This window comes from Leptosomus discolor, chromosome 6 (assembly GCF_034619465.1).
Source record: "Leptosomus discolor isolate bLepDis1 chromosome 6, bLepDis1.hap2, whole genome shotgun sequence".
NCBI lineage: Eukaryota > Metazoa > Chordata > Aves > Leptosomiformes > Leptosomidae > Leptosomus > Leptosomus discolor.
Window position 1 is genome coordinate 35,960,972 of NC_141396.1, and position 22,651 is coordinate 35,983,622.

At 39.2% G+C, this 22,651-nt stretch overlaps 1 protein-coding gene across 4 annotated transcripts in view; it reads right to left on the reverse strand.

Annotated features, from left to right (window-relative positions):
• The window catches only part of CTNNA3 (catenin alpha 3), a 536,681-nt gene that overhangs the window by 168,427 nt on the left and 345,603 nt on the right, over positions 1–22,651 (reverse strand). For all 4 annotated transcript variants that reach the window (XM_086467518.1, XM_086467519.1, XM_086467521.1 and 1 more), the window contains one exon: positions 14,344–14,436. In XM_086467518.1, the coding sequence (XP_086323644.1) occupies positions 14,344–14,436 (93 nt within the window). The remainder of the gene's footprint in view (positions 1–14,343; positions 14,437–22,651) is intronic.

Below are 22,651 nucleotides of genomic sequence, written 5' to 3' on the forward strand. Positions count from 1 at the left end.
TTGCACTACATTTCCTATAACATCTATGAACTATGGTATGGACTGAGTAAAAGAAATCAAGAACTGAAGACAAAAGCAAGTTTTCAACTTGACAGAAACATGCGTTACTGAATAGACAGACAGGCAGAAAGCTTTAGGAGGGTTACACAGAAACGAGGACATGAAGGTCAAAAGAATCCCTGAAGTACCTCTGGAAAGAATAGGTAGAAACAGTTTGATGAACAAGTGGGACCAACAGACATCCTCCAATACACTCCATATCACTCATGCAGACGGAAGAGCCCAGCCTCAACTTTTCACTTGTTGCTGCCACAGCCAAAGACCTAAGCCGCAGCAAGCACTACCCTGCCCCTCCTGATCCCTGGAAGTTTTTTCTGTCCTCCTGTGGCCTCACTGTATGGCTCCTCACTGCAGGCTCCAAGGACCTTGCTAGGCTTTCTCTCTCTGTGACAACCTATACACACTCAAATCTTCTTTTCCTGATCCTCTCACGCAATTAATTTTTAAGGGACCTAAAACAACACAACTGTGAATAGAAGAAAAAGCCAAACAGCCCACACCTACCATTTTCTTTCTTTCTCTAGCAGGAATGTTTCCAGACAACGCTTCAGGTGAGGCACTTGTCTTCAATAACAGGACCAGCAATGGAGGGATCCTGCTTGTGGTTAAGACAACTCAATACTCATGTCATGCTTTAACATCAGCTGGCAACTCAGCCCCACACAGCCACTTGTTTACTCTCCCCACCCCCCACCCCCCGGGTGGGCTGTGAAGAGTAAAAGTGAGAAAACTCATGGGTTGAGATAAAGACAGTTTAACAGGTGAAGCAAAAGCTGCACACAAGCAAAGCAAAACAAGGAATCCATTCACACCTCCCATGGGTGGGCAGGTGCTCAGCCATCTCCAGGAGAGCAGGGCTCCGTCACATCTAACAGTTACTTGAGAAGACAAACACCATCACTCTGAATGTCCTCCCTTCCTCCTCCTTCCCCCAGCTTTATATGCTGAGTATGATGTTGTGTTGTCTGGGATATCCCTTTGGTCAGCGGGGATCAGCTGTCCCGGCTGTGTCCCCTCCCAACTTCTTGCGCACCCCCAGCCTGCTTGCTGTAGATTTTACAAGTTCCTCCAAAACCAATGTTTTATGTCACACCACCTACAAAGTGAAACCAATAAAACAAAACACCTTCTTTGTCCCCTTGGTAAACAACTGCAGTTCAAAAGATGCTTGCTGCTTCATTTTGAGGGGCTTGTGTTGGTAAGATAGAGATTTTTTCCCCAGTGAAACATCTCCCACCAAGAGAGTTTCAAATAACTTTTTTCCAGAATTCTCTCAAGCAAAATCCTCTGCAGCCAAACAAAAACAAGAAAAACCAACCCAAAATTAAAAAGAATTAAGAAAATGGTGCAAAGTGAAAACAATACATTGTCAGCATCTTAGCAGGTATGCATGACATTAAGGTAAGGCTAAGTACATCCACATTTCCTCCTAGTTTTCATTTTCTGTCCTGTAGTTCATATATACAGTCCGTGCTCCCTCTGAGCTCAAAACAAAACCAGTTCTAGACAGTGAGGATAGTTCAGGGCGGGTAAGGAGAAATTCAAATAAAGAAAATCTTTTCTTGCCCCCCTTAGGAAAGAATACTTATTCAAGTTATTGCTAAGAATCATTTCTGAAGCCCAGGTGCAGAGACTCATGATCATGAAATTAGGTCCCTACACATCATTCACACTATCATTCTGTAAAAGAAGAACCCAATACTACCTAAACTGTATGTCACCCACCATCAAATGACTACATTTTTCCCCTATTGTTGGCATATGTTTCTAATGACTTCAAACCTTTAGTCTATCTTCCACTTACAGAAACCCCAGCAGAATATTGACTCAAAGTAATTGCCTCCAATGGAAAGACAGGCCATCAAGGAAATGAGAAATGGGGTGATTTTTGAAGCATCACTAATTATTTATACACGCCATGATTTAGGTACAGGTAAAAAGAAGGATGTAGTGTGCTATCCAGAAAAAAATTCCTTATAAGAACATTCTTCCCAGAAAATTATGCATGTATAGGTAATAATTCTGCCTTAGAGATACGGATCAAGCATCAACAGCAACAGTCTGCATTCTTCTAGAATTTCAGTGATGCTATAGAACACAAAGTTAGTGCAACTGCAGCTATTAATTTAAAATTCATTTTGCGTTTTCCCAGAAAAAGTGGAAAGGAGACAGAAGTGGTGTGATGAGAAACACATATACTTTATCCCTATTTTATGCATGAATGTAAACATCTAGCTAGCAGATCTCATCAGACAGCAAGTTCCAAAGAAATCAGAAAGAAAACTTTGCTTGAGATTATTCTGTTAAAAATAGTACTGACAGCCTTAGGACGGTAAACGAAGCTTTTTATAACTCAGAATTGCAAATTAGACTCTGTGTCGACAATAATGCACAAGAGATCGAGGATTCAAACAAACTGGTGCTGTACTTGCTACTTTTATTACTACTTCCAAAATTGCTCTTACTGATACATTTCCTAATGCCTTTTAATTTGGAATTTAGTAAAGCAGACAGTCAAATTGCTAGATATATTTTGCATTTATCATTCCACAAATGTAACACAGAAAATCCACTTGCAGATCACATTATGTCTCTTTCCTGTCTTGAATGACATTTTAGCATTTCAGTTTCCAGGAAGAAATCATGAAAACACAAGAACGGTAGTCATCTGCCACCTTGAATCTGATGCTACTTCTACAGAAACTGTTTAAAAGCTCAGTTTAAAAGCTTGGAAGCTCAGAGACATGAATCAGCCAAAGTTTTAAGATTCACCTCTTCACACTTCTCCAAATCAGACATTTCTCTCAGAGACATGCTAGAATTTCCCCAAATGACTGAAGTCTGACCCTGCATCAGTGACAGAGGAAGAAGGTGGGTGTGCAGGAAACAAAAAGAAAAAAATTCTTGTGCCTTTGCTTTCCAAGCTTATGCAGTTAGACACTAGAAATTGCCAAAAACCTTGTTCCTTAGCTACAGCTAATAAGACGTATACACACATACAAGAATGTGGACCAACCAGTCCCACCCCATCGATGCTACAGCTACATCGAACTTATGTCCACCTCATGCACTTCCCTTGGTGTTTGCCTCTGTTCCCCACCATCTACATCACCAGCTGCCTCTGGGGTGCCGAAGCACCCATGAGGATCCCAATCACCCTTCCAGTATTCCAGTTTAAAAATCTCAGAATCAGGTAAAAAGCTGGTAACAGCAATATGCACAATGCCACAGAACAAAGATGTCAGATGGAACCACGCATCAATGATCTCAGCTTCTTACTTCAACAAGTGGAATGTGTTCCCTTGTCAATCTATGCTATCTATACCTATTACTGCATGCTATAGCTATTTATAATCTCTGCTCTTTATTGCCGTCCGCCCCTGTCCCAAAAACATCCAAAACATCTACACTAGTTTTTTTTTAATCACAAGTCTCTAATAATGATGTTTTATTACCTGCCTTTCCTTTGCTGGCATTCTGCTGCAGGATTGCCATCAACAAAATGTGGCATCTCAGGAAAATTTATAAATTCAGAAAAAAGGATGAAGTTGAAGAGATAAAAAAGAAATTCCTTTCCAGGAAGAATACTTTCAAGTTTTAAAGGCATGGGGAAATAGAAATTGTTTATAAAACATTCATAGCACTTTCGTGCAGTATGAATCTACAGCAAATGTCCTCCAACAACTTTAAGAAACTTGATCATTCTCAGTCTTACATCCACTAACTGCAGGTGGGGCAAGCAGAAGATAGGATAAACCAGAATAGCTTCTGTATTGCTACAGAAGTTGAGGCTACTCAGGGTAGGTATTTTTATTTAATATTACAAACTGAGAATTTGTTGAGATTTCTATTCTAACACAACAGATGCTCGAAGATGAAAGTTAAGACTGAAAACCTCAAGGCATTTTCTAGTTAAGTCTTCTCCCTCCAAGTTCCATCATAAAACAGCCATGCGGTCTCAGCCAACATGAGACTTCCACGGGAATCTAAAAGTTGGGATTTTTTTTTCCCCTTCATACTGTTTACTAGGGAAGTTCAAGCCAAAGCAAACATCTAACTAAGTCTACTTAAACAAGAGCATAAAGCATTAGGCCTTCCAATATATTTTGGTGGCTCTAAGCTTTAGGATTCCATAGTACCCCAACCAGCTAAAAATGCCACATGCTTTATAACCTTTTTAAAACAACAAACCTCAACTTCCACGAACAGAAAAAGGTTAATATCCTGCAAGTACTAATGTCAGTAAATTATGCTAGAGGATATGAGAAAGGTTTTCTTCTTTGTATCATTTGCACTCCTTGTCAGATAGCCAAACTGGAAACTGGAGCACAACTGGTTTTGTACATGTTCCTTTCCTGCAGGCTGCCCATCGCATTAAGACTGCAGTGTTCTGATGGTACAAAGGATCATTCATTCAAATAGGATCATGTAGTATTATGATACTTGAGGACTAGACTAACAGCTTTTTCCATGCAACATCTCCTGGCAGCTGATAATGACAGCTATCTACTAACACCGAAAAGAAACATTAACTTCTAACACCAAAGCTGGGCCACTGTCAGCTCAACCTGGCATTAGTCTGCACTGCCACCAAAAGCCATGGTCTGCTCCTCCTTTAGACTCCTTTTCCCTCATGCCAGCAAGCAGTATTCATATATCCATACAGCAAACAACATCACACAGCTGACCTGAATGAAAACTAACCTTCTTACTTGCTCCCCAGGTTAATTCTCAGCTTCAGCAGTCTCCTGATCCATATCACAGAATAGCCGTATGATCGCTATCATTAGTCACAAGGGAAGGAGGCAGAAATAACAGCTTGAGAGTAGGGAGGGAGATCAAGTCTATCACAGAACTGATGATGTTATGTCAGACTAGACTGGTTGTGGAACAAAGGTATAAGAGAAGAAATTAAAGATACTAATGTTCAAGCAGATTACCATAGCTATAGGCTAATGACAATTTCTTCATTAACTTCAGCAGCATTGTGTGTGGACTTTGCTATGATGGTGAAAACGTACATGAAAAATGTCTCACTTCACCAAAATATCTTCCCTTTAGCTTCAGAAATACTACTATTAAGGCATGATATGTACTTTTAATTAATCTCTCAACTGAAAGGCTGGAGACTGTTCTTAAGATGTCTGATACTGTTAGAGATACCAACATCTGTTTTCTCTCTTTTAAAGCAGATGGTGGAGAACTCACTGATTTACCACGTTCTCCCCCATTACTTCTGCCCTTGCACAAGACTGCTGTATTTGAAGAAAATGGTATTACAACAGACAAAAGCAGATGCCACACAGACAGTTCAACCAAGATGAAACAATTGTGGTTACTGAAGTGATATTGGTGAAGAGTTATGAGGCTAATAAAAAACTTCTTCAGTGTCCCCCATCATTTAATGTATTAGAGCAAATAACAAAATAGATGACTGATTCTCTCTCGTGAAAAAGTAAATATATAGGAAATGTAAATTGCTAGCTTCAAAAATCCACAGCATCATAAAATACAAAATTAAACTCCAATACCTGAAAAATGTAACACATCAAAAGATGTTGCCCATTTACTAGCTATCAAGTCTCATTTTTGTGAACAAGAATTTTCAGGTTTGTTCAACACATACCTACTAGAAAACAACACAGAAGCAAATAATATCCATCTATCTATATCAACCCAGAAGTGCTAAACAATTTAAGTTTAAATCATAACATAGCTCACAGGAAAGACTAAATCACCCTGTTCATTTTTATAAGGGAAAAACACATTGATAAAATGTTTAATTCTGAGAAAAAAAAATAATTTATAAGACATTCACATTTAAAGCTGGAGCAAAACTTATAGTAAGCATACCAAAGCTATGATCATACTTTTAAGAAAGAACACAGAGAACATGCAAGCTCCACTTGGAAATTAAAGCTTCTCAGTTGAATATTCATGTGTGGGGCACGCTGCTGTAACTGTTAGGCTGCTGAAGGCTTCCACGCTACTTTGTACCAAACTGTAGGTGTAATCAATTTGTTTCAGAAAAGGACAGAACACCACAAGTGGCTTGTGGAATAGACTGGAGATGCTTCATCTGGATCTCTTCTACAGACAAACATATATGCATACTCTCCAAAACCACCTTAACGTCTCAACTCTTAGTTCCACGATACTTCTGAATCTACTCATAAATACAGACCATTTCACATGATCCTAAAAAATGTGCAACAGGCTTAATACTGTCTGCTAGATAGGAAAGAAAGTATCACTATAATGGAGCAGAAATTACTAAACTTCAAAGGAAGGCAGGCTGCAGGGGATCATTTCTTCTAAGGAGTCTTGGTGGGTTTTGCCATTCTCCTCACTGCAGATACATGGGTCAAAAGTGAAGCAGAGCTGTAATACCAATATGCAGCAGTCAATTCCAGACAGTAATTTTGACATTGAAAAAAACAGACGAATTACGTTGGACAAGCCAAATGCAAAATGTTAAAGACAGCTGTCAGAACAGTATTTGAATGGCCTGGAAACATGATGTGTATAAATACGTTCCCACTGATCAGCTCAGCATCTCACCCTAGTACCTCTCCATGTTACCCGAACTACCACATCGATTTATTTACAAACTCACACAGCCAAAAATACAGCTTCAATCTTTAGCTGTGTTTCACATACCAAGCCGTATTAAAAATAACTAACAGCCTATTAAGTTACAACCAGCAAGAAAAGATGGCACTGAGAATTAGAGCTGTATCTTCCACAAACGTGCCAAATGTTATGCTCTTTTTGTTAGCATCATTTTTTTAGAAGTACTGTAGGAGGGGAGAGAACAGCAAATATAAAAATAAAACCCAACTGCAACAATGAACCCAAGATACCATACACTAAGTATGTTAAAGATCAGTGCTCAGGTGACATAGGTTAACACATAACACACTACGTCTGTTCCAGTCTATGACCAGCAGGGTGGTAGAATAGTGGTAGCTGTTTTCACAGACAGTTATCAGCAGGACTTTTGACTGTTGGCTACGTCTAAACTCCATTTTAGGAGTCAACCATTTTATTAGGAATTTACTAACAGTAGATTTTGCAGTGTGATTCTCCTGTACAGTGTTAAATAACATAATCCAAATAATTACTTAAACGATTAGGTACACCTGCCTAGAAATAGACGTTTTGATTTGGATTGTGAAAGCGCACTGAGATAGGATGCTTACCAGAAGCTTTCACGTTCAGTAAACTTTCTTAGTCAAAGAGTTCTTTCTGTGGGGAAAATGAAAGCCCCCATTTTAAAAGCAGTAATTCTGTGGTTTATGTAATTTCTGCATTGAATTCTATATTGAAAGAAAAATTACATCTTAGCAAAACAAACCTAGCGAAGCCAGACACCCAAAACAGGTCCTAACACACTGCAAACCAAAATAATAATCAGCCTGAATTAGAGTAGAATACTAACAAGGCCGTTTTCAGGAAAGAAGCAAAAAGAAGTATGGCCAGAACATTCATCTGCTGTTCCTGAGAGTTTTTAGAGCGAGGGAAGATGAGTCTATACATATATTTTTTTTATGCTCGGAAATTAAAACAGAAGTGCCGGGAATTTCTGAGACAACCTTCAAGAGCGTGAACACACCAAAATGCCTTGTGTCCTTTCTAACCTATGGATGGAGAGGGGTCTCTCTCCCAAATCTCCCATGAAGTTGTGCAGGAGTTCATCAGTGAAATCGCATGATTTGTGTTCCCCTGTAAATAGCATTAAGAACAGAAGTTAAGTAGTTTCTTACATTAAGCAGTTTCTTACATTTTGATCAGTGAATTTAGAAGCTTAAATAGAAGATGGACTCTTCTAACAGAATTTGAATGAAGAGTAAATTATGGGACCCACTGAAGTCAGTCCATGTATCCCCACTAATTGAAGATGGGAGTGAAACGGCGAAGGGCTAAGAGGCAGTTCAGTTTCATAAGCATGAAATCTAACAAAGACACATAGGAGGTTTTTAAATCAGATCTTTTAATATTAATATTTTGTAACAATATAATTCTCCCATTCTAAAAGTTGTCAGAAATCCCGTGTGAAGTATTCTCAGAAGGTTTTTGCAAGATCTCAAAACTAAGTCTGCTGTCATGAGTCATCACTGCAAGTTGCTAGAGTCTAACCTCAACTGCACTGCATTTCTCACTCTTTTTCATATACTTAGAGAATTATGAATTTAATTAGATCCTGATTAGCTTTTTGGTGTTTGTTACAGCTTTTCCCTCACAGTCGAAGTAGAAGTGTTGTAGGAACAGGACTAACAAAACTCATGCCTCTGTTTCCAAGTAAGCCAACTTAATTTCTTGCATGCTATTTTGTTAGGGCACAAAAGGAACTATAGGTGTAGATGTACAAAGCAAACAAGGGTGGGAGAAGAAGGTAAGTATGAGCACTAAATGAACAACAGAAGACATTTCTAGTTAAACAGGATAAGGGAGAAACCAAAACATACTTAGATACCCATTTGCTGAATATTACAAATTCTGCAAACCAGTATGAATAGGTAAGAGCACAGCCTGTGACACAAAGCTTACTGACAATAAACATTTTAATCTTTGTCAGTAAAAAGTTCTGAACAAGCAGTGCAGGGCAGAAATGCTATGCTACTGCAGGTACCAAACCCCTCTACAATTGGGTACTCCACTGTAGAACAATTTTAAGATTAGAGGTACTACAAACATCAAGAGAACTAACATATCAACTACAACTACAAAACAAATAAATCAAAATTGTACCGAATCTCAAATATTTTTTTCCAAGCTAAGACACTCCACATACACCAGTGGCGAAACTGAAAGTCAAGACATGTTAGAAGCATGTCATTTGTTTCAAAAATAACATCTTCCCATTCATACTTTTCCTCAATAACCAGTCATCGAGGCAAAATACTAGCCTCTACTGATGTTACACCAGCACATAAGAGAATACAGAAGTGAGTGTTCCATGCTCAGCAGAAACATGCCCTTACATAGAGCGCCAAGCACTAAGAGGAAGCCAGTCCGCATCTAATCAATAACAAGTATTTCACTAGACAAATTCTATCATATTAAGATATGAGTCTTGGCCCTCAGCCTCCTCATATAATAGACACAGCACGATGTGTAGTTTCATTGGACAGCCTACTCTGTACTGCAAATTGTTCTTTTTCAAAGCAAGCTGTAAGGTACCCTTGACATCATATCCCACCACAGGAGTCAACCACACCAATCCACTTGGATGTCTGACAGCCATGATGTCTTACAGTGACTGCGTAGCTGATGCTCTGCCATTACAGGTCTACTCGCCTCCACTACTTCCAAATGGTTCCTTCAGAACAATGTAGGGCTGTGGTAGGCAAAAAATAGTTTAAACTGTGAACATCTATAGGCAGCAGATAACTGGGGCAGAGGAAGAGGAATGCCTGGTCTCTCAAGCTCAAGCCTCGTACTAGCTAGCTGCTGACTGCTACGGGCTGGTTTTAAACTTAAATTAACATCTCAACTAAACAAAGCTGACATACCCAGAGTTGTCCAATTAACCAAGAGACACAAACCAGAGACACTAATTAGAAGGTGGATCACACTTCATGCTTCTGCACAGACACTCAGATTGGGAAAAATCAAGTGTTATGGGGCCCAAAATGAGGCAGATGAAGATCGTGGCTGGAGAAACAGTCCTGGAAGTGAGGAAGGATCCTGGAGGTCAGGAAAAATATGTGGAGACAAATACTGGGAGACACCCAGCGACCTTGGACAGTAAGGCCTGAGACAGGTGACTGCAAGTAGATGTACAGTACAAAACCATTGTAACTTTCTGCCCAGCCTTCCTGGACTAGCAGCACTCTCCCTGCTGGGTAGGAAAGTCAAGACCTAGTGAAAATAACACTGTGGGGAAAACACAAGTGAGCACATGGTATCATCAAGCAGGGTAAAAACTGCTCTCCCTGGTTCTTAAATAAACTCTAGTATACAGATATACTACAGGTTGTAACTCTGTCTTGCTTGTAGCAAAGTTTTTGGCCTACCACAAGGCACTCACTCTTCATCATATGTACTCAGTAAATGACGTGTAATGGGCAGTACTTTTTAGCCAATACCTCCAATAGCTTGAATACAAAGATAAGACTCAGGCAGATGGCATTCTCAGAGCCAGTATCACTATCTAAGCATGTACGCTTTGCATCAGAAGTAACCCCGAATTTAACTGGCTCAGCATGCCTTTCATATCCATCAAATAAATGTCTTCCACATAATACATTTTGCATCAACAACAGCTACCTATAAAGAAGGACTTTTATGTCTTTGAAAACTTCCTTTCATGGCTAAGGAACTAGTTCTGAAATATGCTGCAACATCTGCTTTACGTTCCAATATATTTCTGGTTAGGTGCAAGTTAAGAAGAGAAATTAGGTGACAGCTTCATATACATTTAAAATAGCTCAAGACGCACTCTCTTCTTTTTTTTTAAGGCTATTACCTCATCTCCATTTTTATTTTTTTAAACACAAAGAGCAACTCCACCTCTAATGGATTTCCTGTTACATATATTTCCTTCTCACCTAATAGCTTTATAACTAGATGGTTTCCATCGTGCTCTCTTAATATTTAAGAGAAAAACAGAAGTCACTAAAAATACTAGGATCTGAGGTTCTAGTTACACCAGTTCATACCTTGTCTGTTTTAAAATACCCAACAAAAATACTGCATGGGATTGAATAATTTTTAAAAATGTATTTATCACCAAATAAAGATTAAGCTAAACCATGAACATTCATGTGTTTTTCCTTCATTTTGCTTCCTTGCGTGGTGTACCAGAACAAACATGGCTCACTGCAGAACTAATCACCCTGCACCATTTCCGTAAGCAGTAACAAGCTCTAGCAAGATCTCACCTTCAAAGGAAATTAGTCTAAAATTCACTTTTTCAGGTATAGTCCTTCTGAAACAAGCCCAAACCTCCTGCTTCTTAAAACTCTCCAGGGAGCTTTATGCTAATAAAAAGGCTCTAGCCAGAGCCCTTTGACAGGCTGAAGTTCTTACTAGCTGCTGCCTTGAGATTAGCCACTACTGATCTCTACCTTGAAACATTTGTTCCAGCTTCAGGCTCAAGGTCACTCTTCCCCTCAAAAATATCAGAGCTCACGATCTGTTTGCATCAATGCCCTTGGCACTCCCTGGCTTCCATTCCCTCAGAGAAGAAAATGTCCTTATCTCTCTTTATGTGCAACACAGCACCTCCAGTATGTGTTTCTGACAAACATGAGTTTCAGAGAACAAGCGCACTGTCACCTACCTCTGCTACTGCTCACTCTTGCTTATCCCAGGTTAAGTCACATATCTAAGGCCTTCAGCTCCACCCAAGATCTGATCAATGGCTTCCTTTGGACCTCTGCCCTCCATCAGAGCCTACTGCAGAAGGCATCCTTACTACTCAAGCTTACCCCTCAGCAGAGCTCCCCAATCCAGCAAAACCAGAGGCCTGCTTAAGGCTGGTATGGGAAGAGGACCCAGTGCTAACACAGAAGCCAAATCAAACAACAGGCTAGATGCTCCTTATACACAGACACACAGGTTTTTCTGGGTCTTTTCTCCCTTGTTCCTCCTCTTGTTGGCCAGGTGTGCCAGACATCTTTGTCGAACCACCCGAAAGCTGATCAGCCCATAAAAATGTAAGAACCAGCCGGATCTTTGTCTGCTAATCTCTGGTTTCCTACATTTAGGATATTTTTCCGTCTCTATATTGACAGGTTTACCCTCTATCAGTTATCTTTGCCTATTCCAGAAGGCTATTAGAGGAACCAGAGACTTCTTCAAACATGCCACTGGATCTGAAGCGTAAGGGTAGTAAACTCAAGATCTGTATTAGCAGAACAGCTCTACAGATTTATATCCTTGCTATTCAAAAACAGAAATTTGTTTGCTTTTGTGTGTTTTTTTCCTTTTCTTTCTTTCTCAAGTATTTGATGAGGTCATAAGTTTGCTTGCACACCAGGAAAGTAACATGGACTCCCACACAGGACAAGTAACATTGTAGATTATGCCTGCCTGACAACACTCAAAAAAATTCTCCTAACCAAAAACTATTAACATAAACAGAAATAATTATTTCTTCATCAAAATATATGGTAGCAGCTCTTCATTTCTTTATTCTGTTCATTATTATTGATTTAACATGAAATATTCTTAAAATTAATTTCTCATTAAGTATTCATGAATTTTCAGGAACAACAGGCATTGTGTGTTCCGTACTGGCTCTAACATACATGCCTAGCTTATTTATTGAACAGTTGGAATATTTGCTAAAAATCTCACTTGAGAAAATAAAAATATGGTCAGAGTTCAGAATCAACCCTCTACATTTTAACTACAGTACAGCATAAGTAATATAACATAAGTGTGTCTATGAATTCTAAGAATCAAAAGGCTTTCCTCCAGGGTTTGCCAATTCTGTATCTGCCCTTCCCCCAGTGTTACATGTGAAGTTTTGCTGAAGTTTTTGCACAACTCCCAAGACCGCAAGGTGTTTTCTGTAGGTGCTGTTTTCATTGCTGGGTTTTTTGGTTAGTATGTTTGGAGGGTGTGGGGCATTTTTTCTTTTCTGTTTTAATTCAACCATTTCAGATTTGAATCCAAACCACATGGTTCCCTTCAATAAAAATAGTTTTCAGAGCACAAAATCCCATTTTTAATCTAAAGATTTAAGAACACTGGGAAATGCAAATTTCCCCAAGTCAAAAAATCTAATTCATATGCCCTGCAGGGATCTAAGAGATAATTATTTTCCCTATGGAGGATTTTTAAATGATATGGCATAATCTGATTTACTGAAAGACACAGGAGCCTTATTCTGCTATTTCTTACTTAGGTAAAACGCCAGCTGCTTTGCTTTGCAGGGAATGTCCTTATCTAAGAAAGCAGCAAATCCTGCACAATGAACACACCATTAATAGTAGCATCATCTTATCATGTGCATACCACATTCTCTGTTTAGACAGATCTATAATCATCAACTAATTCACCCCTGCTTTACCTCGAGGTTAAATAAAAAGAAGTAGGGGGAGAACCAAACAAACTTCCATTTTACTATAGGAAATTAAAACCCTAACAACTTAAATGGCTGTGGAGAAAATCAGTATTTTAGTCAAAACTAGATCTTCAGAGTTTCTGGTATCAGATGCAATGTGGAAGTGTAGGTTTTCAATTAAAAACTACATCTGGATGAACAATAATGTATTATAAAAGTGCACTTTTACCCCCTGGAGAGACAAAGACGCTGTTCATGAATTCTTCTTACAAGCCTGCAATCTTCTTACAAAACCAGTAACACATTAAATTAAATAAAGTGGGATGTGAAACACAGAAATGTAGAAGTTAAAAATACACATTGAAATTGCATGAGTCAAGAGAAAATGCTGATCTGCATTTTCAGAGTATCACATTTCCCTGATAGAAGTTTCTTTTTCCCCAAGTCTTGCATTTACTCCACAGGCATAAAATGCACTTCTCAAGCTTGTAATAGAACACATTATTAAAATTTGCTCTTCGCCTTCTATTTCAACTACATTTAGCATTCAAACAGAAAAAAGGGTAAGAATATTTAGGCCACTGTATAAACTATAGTGTTCTTCAAAGAACTAATCATCTTATACAGCCTCAAGGCTGAAACACTCAGATCAGATTAGCATAAATCAATAAAATCTTTGCTGTAAACAGATGTAACTGCAGAAGTTTTTACACCTCTGTAATTCTGAACATGACAAATACAGAGTGAATACACTTTTTATAAGATATTAAGTACCAAAAATGTATCCGTAGCTGAGCTGTTTTTCATTCATTTGCTTAAGACAAAAGCTCAAGCTTTTGAATGGGTAATAATCAGAAGAATTCATACTTTAACATTCACATACACAAAAAACACAGCAAGCAGTAATAATATTTCAAGTTAAAGTTCACAATATGTAATGCTTTCTAAGGGTAAAAGTACTCCCAATTTGCCTATCACATTACACTGTTTAATCACATTTAATTTCAAAGCAGCATGTTTCTTCAATTACAATTTTCACAGCTTTTTGAAACTCCCAGTCAATACAGACTATGAACAACTCCTATGTTAACCACTAAGAAAAAACAAACAAATTAACTATTTGCCCTTGATTTATCATTTGATCTGTGTGTGAATGGAATGTGAATTTAGACTGAAGGAGCATGACTAAACACCTACGTTGTGTGGCAAAAATAACAAGTGTATGCTCAGTGCACTGTAATGGGAATTAATTGAAAAAGTCATACCTGTGGGCACAAAGTCTCTATGTGATTAGCTGCCATTTGGACAATTTTCATTCCATCTTCATTTCTTGACAATGAACAAGCAAGATTAGCAACCTTAAATAAACAACAAACATTTTTGTAAGCAAGTATTCATCCCCAGACTCTCAAACTTGACAAAAAATGTGTCAAAGAACATATCTGAACAACAAAACACAGGACGGGGTGGGGAGAAGTGCTGTGGAAAGGGGTGCCACAACCTCTCCCCAGTTTAGGTTCAGCATATAGCAGCTGCATAGCAGTGTTCAGATAACATCAGGAAACGTCAAGGGAAGGTCCCAAGGCTTCAGCTAGATTTCTTGTGATCACACCTGTTAATTTTTCAGAGCCCTTCAAACCATGTCCAGCTTTTTTTTTTTTTTTTTTAAACTTAAAGACCTTAAAGATTAACTAACATTTGCATTGATTTGTTGTAACGGAACACAGAATGACTTACACCCTAAGCTATCCACAGATCATTATTTTAATTAGTGGTACGATTTTCTACTGAAATTTTCATATCAGTGCAACCTACACTGAAAATGTATAAGGAAACGTGAAATCTGTGAAAGAACAAGTCTATCTTCTGTTTCATTTTACTGTACACCATGGAGATACAGTTTCCTTTAAAGAAAAAAAAGCTCTTCCGGTACATTCCGCAGTTCAGCATGTTTCAAGAGATGAAGGAAAAAGATCACTCGCTTCAGCTCACTGCAACTCAACATTTAACAGCTGTATCAGACAGGCTTGACAAAAGCACAAGAGGGGTTAGGATACTGGGACCAGTAGATCTTTTCATCCTCCTTAAGTAATATAATGTCCTTACATAAACTACTACACGCTTCACTGAGGAAGCTGTATTATATATATATCACTCCAATGTTAACATAGATCAAGAACTGCCTGAGAAATAAACCTCTGTAGTGCTGCAAACACCAACATCGATATAAACACAGATATGCATAGTTAAGTTGTAATTATTCAAAACTCATGCATAGAGTTCTACAGCCCAGCAGCTGCAAGATAAAAGCAAATCTTTATTTATCAACATTTTAGGACACTATTTCTAAGAAAGAACAACAGTTCAATGATGTTCTACTACCAAAGCTTTTATTACTCTTACTTAATCGATGTGAATCATTACAAGGAATTAATGCATTACCAAATTAATTCCTTCTCCTATCCAAAATTCAGAACAGACAAAGTAAGACACTTTCTGAAGAGGATGAGGGCTAGAATACATGACCTTCCATGTACACCTGTGCCTACATATAAATACTTTATAAACCTGCCCCTGCTATTCAAATAAAACTCACTGGTTCCCCATTTGTGTGATGCGTTGTCTTGTCCACATAAATTTTTTTTTTTTTTTTTAAAAAAAAAAAAGAGTTAAGAATGAAGAAATACAATTTTCATGGATGCACTCAAGCTGTGTTCTCTTATTTCAAGTAAATTGACTTGGGTTTTTTAACTTTTTTATCTTGAGAAAAGATGGTTTTGATCCTACACTGCCCTTCTTGACTCTTCAGTTCTAAATTACCTACAGTTGGTGTGGTATCATCATAATTCAACTACAACAAACACTATTCCCTCCAAAAATTCAGTGATTTTTCTTTGGATTAAAGGTCAGGGGGTTTCAATATTGGTTACAACAACTAATTTGCATTCATTTGAATATTTTAGTTTCTTTGCCCCAGTCACTAAGCTGCTTGTGTATCCCAAATGTAACATCACATTCATTCACACTGCATTGATGTACCATCATATATAAAAAGCAGCAATCTACAAGGCTCAGTGCAAATATTACTGATCTATTTCTTAGAAGAGCTCCTCAATGCCTAAAGCAGTAACATTTCAAAGGTTAAAAAAACCAAAACAAGAACAAAAAAACCCCATACAAGCCATTCCACCAGGAGAAAATAAACTCTCTCAGAAGGTTTTTCTCTTTGTCATAAAGTTCCCCAGGTCTTCTGATTTCATTTCACAGTCACCAGAAAAAAAATATAGTTTTACTTTCTCGTGATTCACTGCAAACATATGCGATACATAGCTCCCATTCATCAATAAGAACAGTTCTGAGTTCCCTGCTGTAAGCAATAAATGTTTTGACCCCGTCTAGATGTGCAAGGCAGATACAGAGACAGCTTAAAACAATTTTCTTTATCCTGTTTCCCAGTTGCACTGGCTGCAACATCTCGGTACAAATCCAGTCCTTGACATAAATTGTGTCATAGAATCACAGAACAATAATTTAGGCTTGAAGAGGTTTCCAGAGGTCACATAGTCCAACTCCCTGCTCAAAATATGAGAAGAAACTCTAAAGCAATCTGTGCCAATGGCTCTATACAGCAGATCAGCATCTGGAGACAAATTACATGTATGTTACCAGATCATGTTGAAGCTTAGAAGGATAAAAAAAAAAAAAAAAAAGTGTGGCTCTTCTCTGACAAAACCTACTCAGGTTGGGAAGGATGACTTAATCCACAAGTATTCTCTTTCATTTGAAGTCAACAGCCATGAGGTTTTTTTACATATTTATTGAGGAAAAAAAAAATGTTTCTGGCCTTACACTTCCCCTCCTGATTATTCAGCTCTAAGCATTCCCTGGTGATGGCCCAATTCACAACAGTATTCACAAAACACAAGCAGCAAACTAAGGGTGTAAGAATTAGGAATTTACATTAAGCCACTTTAAAACAAACAAACAAAAAACCAAATGGAAGTCTGTATTATTTACATTAGATGTCTTAAAAATCAATAAAATTAAAGAAAGTAGTATTTGGCTACCTTAGAATAAAAACATTTATCATGTTACATTTCTGCTGGGTATTTTGAATTCATACTACATACATGCTACATCAACAGTGAATTTAGTCCTTTGCCTTTCATTTTGAGCGACACTAGCAAATCTTTTTTCTCCATTAGAAAATGGGTAGAATTTTCTTCTCCTCGCATTTAAGTGGCACCACTTTTCTACATGTATCTTACACACAATAAAAGGGTTCTCTGTCGATCTCAATAGGTGATTAGACTAATAGATGTTCCACCCAAAAGACAATCCAGATTCCAATAAGTCATTAACACAGCCTTAGCCATCAGTACACTCACCACTAGTATTTTCCTCACCAGCTTCTGAAGAGATCTCCTTAACACAAATCCAAAACACAGTAATCCAAATATATCAAGCAGAGAAGAGTCAAATGGCTGGGGGGAGGGGGGGTGTCTCTCTAATTTTTCCAAGCATAGGGTAGGGTACTTGAGAACCTGAAGTCTCTTTCCAAGCTGTAAAGTTGCTCGTAAGAATGACAAGCTGTTTCAGCAATACTACATGCCTATTACCCATAAGAAAATCAAGCCCTGGCTCAGAGAAGACCTATCATCCACCCTGGCTTCAGGAAAGTATCAGGCACATCTTGGAAGATTTTCCAAACAGCAAAAATCCTTTATTACACTACAATCTCTCCCCTAAGCAATATAAGCTCCGCAAATACATCACACTACTTTTCTCCAAGAGAGTCACTAGCTTCCCTTAAAGGGACTTCAAGCCCAAATACACTGTAACTTCAAAAATAAATAAAATTGCAAAATGAAGAGCCAATGATTCTTTTCAGTCAGAAAATCATTCTTTTTCTGAAGAGCAAAGTTTGTCAGGACAAAGACAAAACTTTCTTGGAGGTTAGTTGATTGAACTCAGCTCCAACAGAACTTAAAAAAAAAAAAAATCAGAAATTTTCCAACTTTTTTTTTACCACATGAAAAAGCACATTTGTTCAATTTGTACTACTCGACACAACACGTCTATTCATAATAATTCTCTCCAAATATTTGCAAGATACTACAAAAACAGTTACACAGCTCTTCCTCGAAAACATGAAGAACAGTGAAAAAACCATCCATGATGAGTTTTAGCAACATCAATTAACACACTAATTAAGGTGCAGTGGGAAAAGGAAGATTTTAAACTGAGTAGATAAGTGCAGCACTGACAGTAGATAAAATACTCCATTAGCCTGATGGATTTTTAGACTATGAAGGCACCAAAGACTATTATTTGATGACCATTACCTGCACACAAATCATATGCCAATGCACACCTCGTTTATACTCCTGAAGTTATTAAACGAGCTTCTTACAGGCACTTTAACTTGCGTTTATTTTTACTACTGACTGAGGGTTGTCTGTCTTTATTGGGCGGAGGGGGTTCCTCTCTTTTAGAATTTGGTTGGCCACCAACCTCTCAGGCTAGAAACTGTTGAAGACTAGTATCTGTGTATACTAGATGTATCAGTAAAATAAAAACATTTTTTTTAAAAAAAATCAACTAATCCAATTCCTCCCACTGACTTACACATTCCAAGGAGCATGCATGTATATCTAGAAGAGAGCACAACTGGAAAAGCTTTTATCTGAAAATGTGTGCATGAACTTTTTCAGTTCCTACTCTATCTAACAACCGAACAAAAAAGAAAGAATTATTTAGAGGCTGTTTGAGACATATTATACATGAACAAGTTCGCACTGTTGTCAAAAATTCTCCAAGAGGTAGGCTTTTTACCTTGACTATGCTCACACAAGTGCACTCGCACTGTGTATCCTAATGTTCTCTCCCCAGGTGGAAGATAGATGCTTTATGGAGTCCTCAGCTTCTTTCAACCTCAGATTTCCAAATGCTTTCCACTAGAGATTACAAGGCAAAACAGAAAATATATATAGGCAAAATGTATTAGAGATCTGCTAATTAATTCCAGTGGATCTCCTGAAAGGCATGACAAAAAAGTTCCTCAGAAAGGTGTGATCACCTGCAACAGCCAATGCCCTAAAGCCATGTATTGCTGGAGGCAATGAAGATACTGTAACATCCTTCCTGTAGACAAAAGAAAAGTGCTCCCAATCTATCAGGAGCCTCAGGAGAAGCGGAAGTTCACGTGCAAAGTGATCCTCTTCACTGTGAGAGGATCAAGAGATCTTACCATGTTGATTCTGCTGAAAAGAAAGAGGAAAGCAGATCTTGTTGCTCAGAGTCCTTGAGAGAGACATTCTAACTGTCAGTCAAGGACACATGATAGTGGCTTAAGAATGAATCCAAGGTGAGAACACATATGCAAAGCCAAATGCAAAAGTTAAATTCTAAAGCAGTAAAAAAGTAAATAAAACACTGCACTGCCTCATCACCTGTTTCAGTCTCAATTGACAACAGCTTTATTGCTCTATTGTCCAAACTTTGAACTAAGGATTCAATGCAGCCCAAGGATTTTTTTTCAAATTCACTGCTTAACTCCCCAAAATGAGTATTTGCTTGGGAACAGATAGTCTGCCAACTAACTAAATTCCTCTTATGTAAGTTGAACTCAATGAAACATGTTCTTTAGATGTGATGCCCCTCACTCCTCCAATAAGAGCTCAGTTTCTTCTCATTGTTTTATCCAGACTTCGAACTCACTTATACTGTAAATCACTAAGGATAACCAAGTTGTTAATTCCAAGAAAACTTGTGTTTCCTCTTCTTGGTGAAGACTCTCTATTCTTCACAGTGAATACTTCCTGAAAAGAAATTCTCTCCACTAAAAAACCACCTTTGAAAGCTCTGCCTACCCTAAAGTTAACAAGGTCCTTCACCACACTGCAGGGTAAGCCCAAAGTCTGTTCTTTGTAGAATTTTTTAGCATAGCATGAAGAACGCTCTGGCAACCCAGTCCCTCCCACTGATAACCCTACAGAAAGGCTTACAACCACACTGGCAGCACATATAGCCCTGGATGACAAATGCTTTGTTGATATTACAGTACTTGGAATATACTCTTAAACAAAACCACGGAAAAACAATGACATAGTTGAATATTGAAAAGATTAGATCCATACATAATATGTAATATGAACAGTCCTGCTTGTTGGATTAGTTTGCCAGGTCAGGTTCGCAAGACACCCAGCCCATTGTCTGTTGCCTGACAGACCAGGTGGTTTGCATCTGGACAGCTAAGCCAAGTGAGTTACTCCCTATTAGCAATGCCTGCCTGTAATGGGTCTGCCTGAGATGCAGCCCTCACCGTGCTGTGCAGTGGTAGCTAGATAACACACCAGTGTTTTGACTACTGCTGAGTAGGGCTCACACAGCATCAAGGCTGTTTCCCCAACATTTCCCCAGTAGGCTGGGGATGGGTAATGTCTTGGTTTGAAAGACAGGTGTCTGCTCAGAAAGGCAGAAGCCTCCCTTGAAATGGAAAATGCAACCCCCTTCCCTCCAAATTATTATAATTTTGAAATTAAGGGGCCTTCTGGCAAAGATACGGGGAATAGGAATAACAGTTCTTTACTAATATATATATATATATATATATATATAACACAAGGCAGAAAGAAAAGAAAAAAAAACAGCCCACTGGTTTACACTGACAGAGTCAGGAATACAACCTGACACCCTGTTAGGGTGGCAGTAGCAGTCCGATAAGATGCTGGCTGCAGTCCTCCTGAAGCCATGGATGTAGTTCTGTGGAAGCAGCAATCTTGTAAAAGGGTCTGGTCTTCCTCCGAAGGTCCAGTGGTAGGTAGGTAGCTCTTGTCCTCTGGAACTGCAGTGGGGGGGAAAAACTCCTCTGGGAATCCAGTGGAAGAAGACTGCTAGAGTGTTCGAGATCTCAGTTTATATTTAGCATGGACTGCTTGGCTCCTTCCCCCCAGGCGGACCATCTCACAATGGGATGGGGAGTCATGAGGCAATTCCCTGATAGGCCGTTAACAGGAGATAGTCCAGGAGCAAGTTATCGATGGGTCAGGCGATAAGGCATTGTTGTGCCCATTAACAGAAGATAGTCCAGAGGGGGGAGGCAGGGAGCACCGCCCCACCTGGTCTCAACAGCTCATGAAGATGGTAATAGAATACTTTTTGGGCACATCTTACACTGTAACCTAGGACAGGTGAAAACTTGGGAGGGGATATAGCCAGGACAGCTGACCCAAACTGACCAAAGGGTTATTCCATACCACATGTTGTCTGCTCAGCAATATAAGCTGGGGAAAACAGGAAGAAGGGGGGCACATTCGTTTCACATTTGTCATCCAGAGCAACCACTATGCGTACCGGAGCCCTACTTCCCAGAAAGTGGCTGGACAACGCCTGCTGATGGACAATGCAGTTTTGCATTAAGTGTGCTGTAGCTGTAGTAGCTATTAAGTGGCAAACTCCCGTGCAGGTCATGGAGTCTGTTAGTTGCAGTGCTTATCTCTTTATTTCACTCCGCTTGGGAACATGCTAGCACAAACAGTTGCTATGTTCTTTGGTCTCACATTGATGGCTTTATTGTGCGGGGAGGATGAAGGAGCATGCTAGCACAAACAATAGCTATGTGCTCCTGTCTGGTATTGATGGCCTTGTTGCGCTTCATGAGCTGTATTGTGGAGAAGATGAGAGAACCCACCTCCCTCTCCCTACCTGAAATTGATGTGGATGATTTTATTCCACAGGCTCCCGAGGTTCTCATTCACCCTTACATGAGTTGTTTAATACTACTCATTAATACTTCTGGCATGGTATGGGTTCTGTGGAATCTGGCATCATCCTGTTATAAGAGAAGACAGCTTTTGGGTCAGGCAACACTGAAAAGTGCCCGAGGCGGCCGGTCCCCGAGTGGCAGGGTTTGTGGAAGGATTTGGGCAGATTCTTAGGACAGTTATCACCTCCCATAACCTGGGACTGCACACCTGAACAGGCAAGCGATCCTGGCAAACTAGTGCAGCACCTGATAGAAGGGTGCCTTACCCACCCTAATGAAAACCAGCAGCATCTAGCTCTGTACTGGGGCCTGGCCTGTGCCTATCAAGCCACAGTTCAATACTCTCAGAGGACTGTGGCTGAGGCAGGGACCCAAACTACATCTGAGGACGCCATGGCTGAGATAGGAACCCAAACAACGACTACAGTAATTGCCCCAGTAGTGAAGATGAAACAGTGGGTAAGAAAAGCAACAGATCCATATCCTCGATTAACAAGGGAGGAAGTGTCCATATCCTCGATTAACAAGGGAGGAATCTGATCAAGAAGCCGGTCCTTCAACAAGGAAACTGGAGGAAGAAGTAAGAGAAATCAAACAGGAAGCAGAAACTACTCGGTCCTTACCCTCATCAGAACTTCGAGACATGTGGAAAGATTACAGCCGCCAGCCAGGTGAGCGTATTGCTGCCTGGATGCTCCAATGCTGGGATAACGGGGCTGACAGTCAGCAGCTGGGAAACCCAACAGCTGGGATCCCTTGCTAGAGATTGGGAAATTGAGAGAGGAATTGGAAAAGAGACAGCAATT